Here is a 10,163-nt window from a genome sequence, read left to right as displayed (position 1 = left end):
AAAATAAAGTCAGATATTAAGAGATATTAAGTCTAATTCTAATGAGAGTTGTTGCAAAGTTACTCTAAAATGGGCCGTTGAAATAAAGTGTTACTGAAAAACAACACAGTGTTACTGTGTTACAAAATAATGAATAACTTGATCACAAGAAATGCAAGTACAGTAGATGAAGGATTTATTAATTCCATTAAAGGGTTTTGTGTTTTGGTGTGTCTAATGGACGTGCTTGTACAAATTAAAAAATAAACTGGGAAAAGAAAATGGAAAAAGTTATTAAAAAGTATCTTTCGTATCTGATGTCATGCATAATCTCATTTTATTAATGACAATCCATAATAAAATATATTGATTATATTACTCCCACTTAGCCTGGACTCTTTTATTTTGTAGATCAGGGGTAAAAAATGTTGTGTAATTTTCATTTTCAAAGAAAGTCATTTTATGTTTTATGTTTGGTTTTGATTTGAATAATTTGTTAATGCTTAAAAAAGATCTTTATCTGCCAAAGAAATGCATGGGAAATTATTCGAATATGCTTTTCCCAATGAACAACAACAAAATATATATAAAAAGTGTGGTAAAACAAAATGTGGTTTGGCATGGCTGGTGGTTGCATAGCTGAGCTGTGTGAAGGGTCATGAAGCTTTGATGTCAGAGTGAAATGTTGCCTCAGTAAACAATAACACCATACAGATGGACCACAGCACTGAAGCAAGGCCAGCGAGCCACGCTTTAATTCTGCAGCCGTCTCATAGATCTGACCTGCACACCTCCAGCTATCCATCACACCCCCACCCACGCCTCAAAACTCTGAGTATGCCGAACAGCCTCTTTCTGTGTTTCAAATGTATCTGAGTCGAACCGGAAAAACGCTGCATTGCAAATGTTTGTATTTTTTTTGTGTATTCTTGTTTTGCTGGCCACAAAACGTTGAATTGACAAAGCAAAAACTGTCTCCTACTGAAATGTGCATTCATCATGTGAGCTGAGCCACAGAATGATGAAGCTGCCCCACTTTGTCTTCTGGTTTCTTTAGTAAACTGTCAGTCTGAGCTTATGAGTGTTCATCCTGTTCAGTATAGGCCAGACTTTCTCTTCCATCTGTCTCTTTTCCTCTCTCCATGTTACCCCCAGAGAATCCTCGTCTAAATGAAGTCACCGGGCAAACGAGTGCTAGTACTCAAGATCACGTTACTTAACATGCTATTTTTGGGGGGCCAAAATTAAACAAAACGGCACGGTTCTGTTTAAATAGAGTGTACGCGCATGTGTCTTTAAGAATAAATCCCCTACTGTGTTTATTTTAGTAAAGTCACATGTATAAATGGACCACTGCAGTGTGTTTTTATTAGGGGTTCTAATATCATAATTAAGTTTATATACAAGGCTTATTTTCATAGTCATTACTAGAAAAGCAATAATACTGCATGTAATGGTGGAAAGCAAGCTATGGCTGAACAGGGTCAGCAGCATTGTGGGACTTAACCCCATCATGGGTGTGTATGGAACTATTCCTGCACCTCCACCTCACAGGCCACTCACCTCTCCAGTCTTTGTTTGGCTGGCCGGCCAGCCAGAGTATAGGCCCACCATTGTGCGTCCCTGGACCTTGGATGCTTTACCACTGTTTTCTTTGGGAAGCAGGAAATTGGATGACTGGCTACCTGCTACAACAACATCCTGTACTTGAGAAGTCATCTCTTCACTACCCACCTATTATTCTCCACAGCACTAAAGTGGCGGTCACTCTTCAGACTTCTGGTGCGACTGGTCCCCACGTGGGCTGGTCTGAGTTCTGGTAAAAATTGATTTTTCGGCCCATACAAAAGCTTCCATCAAAACTTCAGGGCCAAGAGAGTTGATCCTGTACTTTCATTAGAGCTTTTGAGAGCATTCTGGAAGATCATCAATATGCTTGAAGGGATAGTTCACGTTGAAATTAATTTTTGATATGTTTTAGCTTACCTCAAGGGCATCCAAGATGTAGGTGTCTTTGTTTTCATAGTATTTTCAATTTTGATTTTTCGGTCAAACCGTTCTTGTCTGTCAGTCATATAATGGTGGTCTATGGGGTCTTCCTCTAAGAGCATGCACAGAGAAGTCCAAATTAAACACGATTTAATGACTCGTAAATGTAAGTACACATTGATGGCCTAAGATAAGAAACGAGCGGTTTGTGTGAGAAAACGAACCGTATTTATATCGTTTTTATCTCTTGTAACCACAGCCACATCCAAGTGATCTCAAGGCCCCATATACCTCCAAAATATGACTGACAGACAAGAACGGTTTGACCTAAAAATATCAAAATTGAAAATACTGTGGAAACAAAGACACCTACATCTTGCATGCCCTTGAGGTAAGATAAAACATCAAAAATTAATTTCAAAGTGAACTATCCCTTTAAAAGGACAGTTGACTGAAAATTGAAAATTCATTCTTTCTTCGCTCACCTTCATGTTATTCCAGTCCTGTATTACTTACTTTCTTTTATGTTTCTTTTGTCCTTACACATTACTTTTGACCCTATTTGACTTTTATTTTATGGACAAAAACAGTTCCATCTTGGTGAGTAAATGACGACAGATTAATTAGGTGAACTATGCCTTTTATGAGTATGAAACAACCCGTCCTTGATCTTAAATCTATCTCAAATGTATCCATGTCATGCAAGTAGTTTAAAAATCACACAGAATTGATTTGTGTTTTGATTAGATTTGCCTCCAAACCAGCAGGTGTCAGTATAAAATCATTAGTATTACAATTCAAAGGAGATCTGTAGAAAAAAAAAAACAACAAATCGTTTTTTCTTAGTTTTCAGATTTATTGACTTTTTTTTTCATTTTTAAGTAACATCTGTGCTTTATTAATTTCATATAAAAAAGAAAGGTACAAAAAAAGGGAAATGGTTTATTCTAAGAGCAACCTGACAACACCGTTTAGGGTAAAAATTAAGACATGTGATATCGATGCTTTGGGGGTTTGGCGTGATCCTAAGACCGTCCGTCTATCTGTGGCGCTTCACAGGTGGTTCTGATCAGGCTTCAGGCACCACCACAACAGTGTGAAAGACCTACATCATGCCGTCATGGCTGGAGGTCAAAGCTATTAAACCAGGGCTTGAACAGTTCACATAAATTGTTTTTACACATGAGTAATTGGGTTTTTATAGGCCTCTGATTTCAGTCGATCTGTTTATGAATGAAAGTGAAACATGTGGACTGAAAGTGGATGGTGCTTCCAAGCTGTTGAAACTCTGTTGATAATTAGTCATCTGAGCGAAGAGAGCAACAGGAAGCACGGACGCTTTTGTCCATAATGCAGTGTAACGGGATACGTGGAAGGACTAGTGAAAAAAAATCGGACGTGGTGCGTATTTGCCAGGGTGAGTTGGGTGACTGTAAATACGAGGAGACGTCTAGATCGGAGTTTTACTCAGAGCTGGGAGAGGCGGCGGAGTCCATCTCATCCGCTTCAAGGTCATGAGGAGAGGCAGGCTGTCCTCCTTTCACTCTCTTCCACTTCATCCGTCTGTTTTGAAACCACACTTTCACCTGCGAATAAAAACGTTGATGCGTTAAAACTGTCTGGAAATGATTTCGAGAATAAATGTGCACTCTCTTGAGTGATTCGAGATAATTCTGCAGCCAGCAAATCAAGAGATTTGTGACATTATTTCTGACGGCTGAGCTCCGAGGAACGCAAGCCTGTGACCCCTGAGCATCTCTCTCCCCGTGGAAACACAGGAACATGGACCATCTGTTCCCACACTATTTTTACATGCTCCTTCTCGACTGAATCTGTCTGCCACTCATTTTTGAAAGCAAAGTGTGGCAGGCGGCCAAGATCTGTAGGACGCATCGGAAAAAAGTGGAGAAAGAGTTGCAAAGGGATTCGAGAGAAGGCCAGAGTTGTGCTGGGATCTGGCATGTGATTGGGATTGGGCCTGGGAAAACCATCAAGGACCAAGCTAAGTGTGGTCTGAGCTTAACTAAAAAGATATAAAAAAAAACAGCCTACTCCGAAATCGCTGAGGAGTGATGTCAGGGATTGATGGGATGACGGTTCTGCACCGTTATTGTCAACTTATTTAGACTTGATGAATGAGTGTTTTCTTTGCTGTTTTCAGCCAAAAATACCATATGAATCGAAGTATCTTTTGTACCTGTCTCTCAGTGAGGTCAAGATTGACAGCGATCTCGTAGCGTCGCAGGCGGGTCAAGTAGTTGTGGTGGGTAAACTCGGCCTCCAGCTCTCGAAGTTGCTCTTTGGTAAAGGCTGTTCGTTCCTTTCTAGCCTTGCAGTTCGAGTCTGCCTTGAAGCTTGAGTCCTGAATATCTGGAGGATACAAAGGAAAATAAGACTAGTTAGCATTAGTTGTGTTATTTAAGCATTCGTAACAGTAATTAAAAGAAAAATTGTCCAATTAAAGCCAAGCAGGTCCACTATTGACTGTGATTGTACAGAAATATCTTCTTTTGTGTTCCACAGATATAAATAAAAAATTTTGGTTCGGTATGAGAGTGAGTAAATGAACAGCATTTTCAAACGTCACACTAAAGTTCAGTTCCCCCAGGAGCGGTGTGTGTTTTCATGCATGTTAACTTTAAAACTCTGTCTGCATTAAAACATAGTTACAAGCCGTTTTGTGGGCCACACAGGGCAGACATTTGTACAAGGCTCAGTTCAGATCACAGGGTGCTTGAGCCCCAGTTAAAGCATGCTGGGGGTTTGGGGGTTGTCGAGGCTGCAACTGACCACAGAGGACTCAAGTTAGCAAGGAATTCGCCGGAACATTGTTAAATCCGCTAACAAAAGAACAAAGGCTTGAATGAAGTCTAAGAGTGTGTGTGAGTTTGTGTCCTACAATTCCCTGACACTAAAAAAAAGTTTTCTTTCAAAATGCACTCTTTAAAGATTTACATGCAAGATTGATGATTTACGTTACACAGATTTGTGTCAGTTTAATTAGATATTCCAACCTTGTGAACCCATGTACATTATATTAGAACCGGTAGCTCTGAAAGAAAGCTGATGCAATTTCTGTGAAATGACTTTAATTTGTCGATGTGAGAATTCATACTTTGTGTTTGCCAGATCTCGGCCAGACTCTGAAATGGACTGAACTGCCAGATGTGAGTGGGAAAGCGAGACAAGTACTTTCTCACATATGGCCACCTGTAGCCTCTGTTCTTTTTAGAAGGCGCGATATTATCGTCATTAAAGTCCTGTTCATTTAAACGCACTGCCGAGGGTAGTAAACGGAAAGGTGGTGGCAGGTTGGGGGAGAAACACCTGGCACTGTGTGTATGTGCGTGCACCAAAAAAACAGACTCCAATAAATTTCCCCAGCAAAAGCCCATAAACATTTAGGGAGCAACCTCCCCTCGGTGGGGTGTCTGGTGGGCATTTGGCATTTTATGTAGAAGGCCCTAAAGTCATTTGTCCAAATTAAGTCAAAATCAGTTGACAAGCTTAATTACATCAGTTTTTGGTTATACCAAACACAGTACAACAGTCAAAATGCTGTCTGTAAACTTGTTCAACACATGCTGATGCTTAGATCTTTAAAAGACAACTGACAGAAGAGCAGTAAAACGTGAAATATGAGTATGGAATTCAGACATATTCATATTATATATATATATATATATATATATATATATATGCCTCCATTCAAAAGTTTGGGATCGGTAATATTTCTATTGTTTTAAAAGAAGTCCCTTATACTCACCAAGGCTGCATATATTTGATTCAAAATTTGATTCAAAAAATAAATAAATAAATAAATAAATAAAATAAAAAATCTGTAATATTATGACAATTTAAAATGGCTATTTTCTATTTGAATATTTGTTTTTACATACTTTATTTCTGTGATGCATTTCTGAATTTTCAGCATTTTTTTTCCAGAAATCATTCTAATATGCTAATTTGATGCTAAAAACTATGCATTATTAATGTTGAAAACAGTTGAGGACAATTTTTGTTTCAGGATTCTTTGATTTTAAAATAGAATCTTTTGTAATATTATAAATATCTTTACTGAAACATTTTATCTATTTAATGCATACTTGCTGAGTAAAAGTATTGATTTATTCAATAATCTAAAAAAAAAACGTTTGAATGGTAGATTATAATGTTATAAACTGTTATATGTTAAAGTTCTGCTGTTCATTTGAACTTCATCTATTTATCAAAGAATTCTGAAACTGAAATTGTTCACAACTGTTTTCAACATTGATTATAATAGTGAATGTTTGTTGGGCATCAAATTAGCATCATGTGACACTAAAGACTGGAGTAATTATGTTAAAAATTCAGCTTTGCATCACAGGAATAAATTGTATTTTAAAATATATTAAATAGAAAACAGCTATTTTAAATTGTAATAAAATTTCACAATATTACTGTTTTTTTTTTGTATCAAATAAATGCAGCCTTGGTGAGTATAAGTAACTTCTTTTAAAAACATTAATAATCTTACCGATCCCAAACTTCTGAAACGGAGTATGTATATGTTTGATACATTTATATATATATATATATATATATATATATATATATATATATATATATATATATATATATATATAGTATATATCAAGTTTGCTCAGTAAATATTATTAAATTCTCTTCTACTTAAGACTGTACATCCCTGTGATGTAAGAAAAAACAAAAAATGATGAGCACATCTTTCGTGATTCAGAATTCATTTTGGGAGCAAATATCACATCTGTTTACAATTTCATGCAATCATGAGTGTCTGCTTGTCATTTCAGGTAAAAAGAAAAAACCCTGAAAACATAATCACTACCAGATTTGATTATCATATCCTAGCCAAAACTTTCACACCTTGTGTCTTTCTATAATTTACCCCAACATTTTACAACAAATTCTGTCACATTAATGCACGCTTAAACCTCAGCCTCAGTGATGAATATTTTCATGATGGTGAATTTCTCTGCAGTCAAATGGAGAATGTGTTCTGTGGAGATCCTGTTACTGCTTAACGACAGGAAAATGTCAATGGATAAGAATGTAGAAGTGGGATCGCAGGCAAGTTATATTACAGACGTGGTCTGGCTTGTTTCGACCGCAAGTGATGTAGGGTTACATTAAGGTAACACAGAGAAGGAAAGCGTATATTTATTCCCCACATTAGACTATGAGGCCTGGATGCATTGTTATAGAGGGCCTGGTGATGGATTTGAGCGATTCATTTTTAAACGCCACTCATAAAATGTATATTGTCTTGCTGTTTTGGCCAATGCTATACAAAAGACTATTGGAGAAGAGATTATTTTCCTTCATCCCAGAAAAGCAAAGTTGTCTCATTTTCCACAGAAAGGCTGAGAGATGAAATGAATGCACCAGATGTGCCACAAACACTGAGGTTCACTTTTCCTTCTCTCCGAATAGTGTGAAATTGCAAGTAAGGAGAGTGTGTATTACTAAAATGATGTAGATTTATTAATTTCTGGACATCATTATTGTAGGAAACGCAAAATGTAAGAGATTAAAAGGGGTGAATATTTTAGTCAAAAGATGGGTTCAAAACCTTACATTTTGATACATAGAATACTACTGCACAGCTAAATGTCATTTTATTTGTAATAAAAAAAGATCTATGATCAAAAATGTCAGTAATATGACACTTCTGATACTGGACACAGAATATCCAGGTGCCATTAGATTGCATTAATATGATTATTAATACATAGAGCACCTAGAGATTCATAAACAGTTTATTACCATTAAATCTGAATATTCAGTTGACTTTCACATATCCGAATCAAAATAAATAGTTTAGAAAATCAGATCTGGGTTGAGATGGGTGTGTCAGATGTTACTAAATGTTAAAACCACCAAACTGATTAAAACAACAGCAAAAAGCTGAACTTTACCTAAGAGCCTCCAACAATTGAAGGAAACAACTGCAGAATAATAACGGAATAATGTGTTAAGGGTCATCCTTCATGTGCAGGCAAGTAAAATCTATTATATTCTTAAAGAACAATTTAAACTCGTCATCCAAAACCTTCTTTATTCTGTAAAACACAAAAGAATATAGATTGAAAAAGTGTTTTTTTTCCTATACAATGAAAGCCAGTGGGGTCCAGTGTTGTTTTGAACCCCTATTCGACTTTCATTATAAACTCCAACAAATATCATTTTTCAAAAACATCTAATTTGTTGTGTGTTCCGCAGAGGAAATAAAGCCATGCATGTTTGAAATGACATGAAGTTGAGTAAACGATGACATCATTTTCAGTTTTGGACAAACTCCTGATATCACTATCCCCACAGCTACAGTGTGTTTAACCAGATACACTCTCAGCACAAACCTACCAACCCTTCCACTGATTTTAGATACTGTCTTACATGTTTAATGTAACAGGCAAAAAAAAAAATGAGAATGTTCAAATGAGCCGGAGTAAACCACTTCAACCTCTTATTCCCTCACCTGTGATGTCTCTTTTCCGCTTGGAGCTTTTTTTCTCTGTGTCGACGGCTGGCACACTTTGAGGCGAATACTCTCCCTCTAGACATGCTGTGACTGCTCCAGGCAGCCTGTGTCCCCCTTCACTGTCCATTTCAGCTCCCACTGCTTCTGCCGCCCCCTGGCACGGCTCCTGCCCTCTGCCTCTGGGCTCACATGGAGAGAACTGCCACTCCGTCCGCTGGTACCCGCCGTGTGTCTCCGGATACAGTCTGTCCTCGCGCGGATAAGTGTGCGGCGCCGGCACCAGGCAGGAGCTGGAGAAGTCCGTGTAGGCCAGGAAATCGTGCTTCTGGTGCAGGGCGAATGGGGCCTGCTGGTAGGGCTGCAGGCCGGCCCCGGACCCTCCCGAGTGAGGGCTCCTGACGCAACCCCATAGAGCGCCGCCCGCGTGAGGGCTCCGCATGCAACTGCTGGCTGGCTGATCCATGCCGAAGAGCACGCAGCACAGAGTAGGTGTCCTCAGAGATGCAGCTTTTTGGGTTTGGTGCAAGTCAACCTGGGAAATATCCACTTCAGCAGCATGTGCACACAAACACCTTTGCGAAAATCAGTAAGCAGAAGTATGAAAGCAGACACCTTCCTACAGAGGCCACTCAGGTGTAACACGTCAGCTCACACGCTCTCTGTCTCTCATTCAGCTTTCAGGCTGACCCACTACATCCACTCTCAGCTCTACAAGCTCTTTTCACAGTTCTGAGGCATTCCTGACAAGCAGTCCCTCCTCCTTTTTAAACGCTTAGGTGGGAAAGAGTAGCAAGTTTATGGAGTGTAACGTGAGCTTGCAGAGGAGGAGTCCTGTGGTCCACATGTTGGTACCCCCCAACCCAGCCCTGCCTCATATACTATTAATCATGGGGGATTTTATATGCACATCTAATGGGATTTCCAGGTGCTGGCTTTTAAAGGAACATTGTCTGTAAAATATAAAATGAACACCCACACAGGAAAGTTGACCGGATCCTTTTTGGCTTCTTTTATCCCCAAAACCCCCAATTTGACTTCTCCAAATTTTTGGTGGGAACCACTCCGTACGGGCCGTGCTTTACCCTGGCGTAGTCTGTGTGTGTGGACGTGTGTGGCGACACAGCCAGGGATTTCTCTCACACTGACTTAGGCGGTGCTTTCTTCAACACCTCTCGTGCGCACAAGCCCTAATAGACCAAACACACAAACATGCTGTCATTAATTTTAACACCCAATTAGTCTCATAAGCATCTTAATTGTCTGAATAATTCACATGATAAATAAAACATGGCTTATTTTAAAAATGCTGTGTAAACTGTAAACAGAACCAAATGATAACGTTTGAATAATGATGATCAGCTATTAATTAATTTACAAATCATTGTCCAAATTTCAGTTTTACAGTGTTTTTTTTCCCATCAAGGCTGCATTTATTTGAAAAAAATAAAGTAAAAACATGATTATTGTGACAACTTAAATTAATAAATTAACTGTTTTCTGATTTTATTCCTGTGATTGCAAAAATGAATTTCCAGAATCATTACTCCAGTCTTCAGTGTCACATGATCATTCAGAAATAATTCTAATATGCTGATTTGGTGCTAAAAAAAAAAAAAATATATATATATATATATATATATATATTATAAATGTTGAAAAAAATTGCAGCAGCTTATTTTATTTTTTTTTAATT

At 38.2% G+C, this 10,163-nt stretch overlaps 1 protein-coding gene across 1 annotated transcript; it reads right to left on the bottom strand.

The window, feature by feature from the left end:
* Window positions 1–2,803: 2,803 nt before the first annotated feature.
* Window positions 2,804–9,238, bottom strand: meox1 (mesenchyme homeobox 1). The gene is made up of 3 exons (XM_039664872.2): window positions 8,468–9,238; window positions 4,166–4,338; window positions 2,804–3,554 (listed from the first exon to the last, which is right to left on the bottom strand). The coding sequence occupies exons 1-3, from the start codon at window positions 8,931–8,933 to the stop codon at window positions 3,432–3,434; spliced, it is 762 nt and encodes a 253-aa protein (XP_039520806.2). The 5' UTR covers window positions 8,934–9,238; the 3' UTR covers window positions 2,804–3,431.
* Between the last annotated feature and the right edge of the window lie 925 nt (window positions 9,239–10,163).

The sequence above is a fragment of the Pimephales promelas genome, chromosome 17 (genome assembly GCF_988280905.1).
Source record: "Pimephales promelas chromosome 17, fPimPro1.hap1.1, whole genome shotgun sequence".
In the NCBI taxonomy this organism is placed as follows: domain Eukaryota; kingdom Metazoa; phylum Chordata; class Actinopteri; order Cypriniformes; family Leuciscidae; genus Pimephales; species Pimephales promelas.
Note: the sequence above shows the minus strand (reverse complement) of the source record. Positions and strands in the feature narration are given on the sequence as shown.

Bases quoted from the DNA above. Each gene is read 5' to 3' on its own strand.
- meox1 (XM_039664872.2), bottom strand. From the start codon at position 8,933: ATGGATCAGCCAGCCAGCAGTTGCATGCGGAGCCCTCACGCGGGCGGC. The intron at 4,339-8,467 runs GTGAGGGAATAA...TGTATCCTCCAG, and splicing joins GCGGAAAAGAGACATCACAG to ATATTCAGGACTCAAGCTTC. The intron at 3,555-4,165 runs GTACAAAAGATA...TTTTATTCGCAG, and splicing joins TTGACCTCACTGAGAGACAG to GTGAAAGTGTGGTTTCAAAA.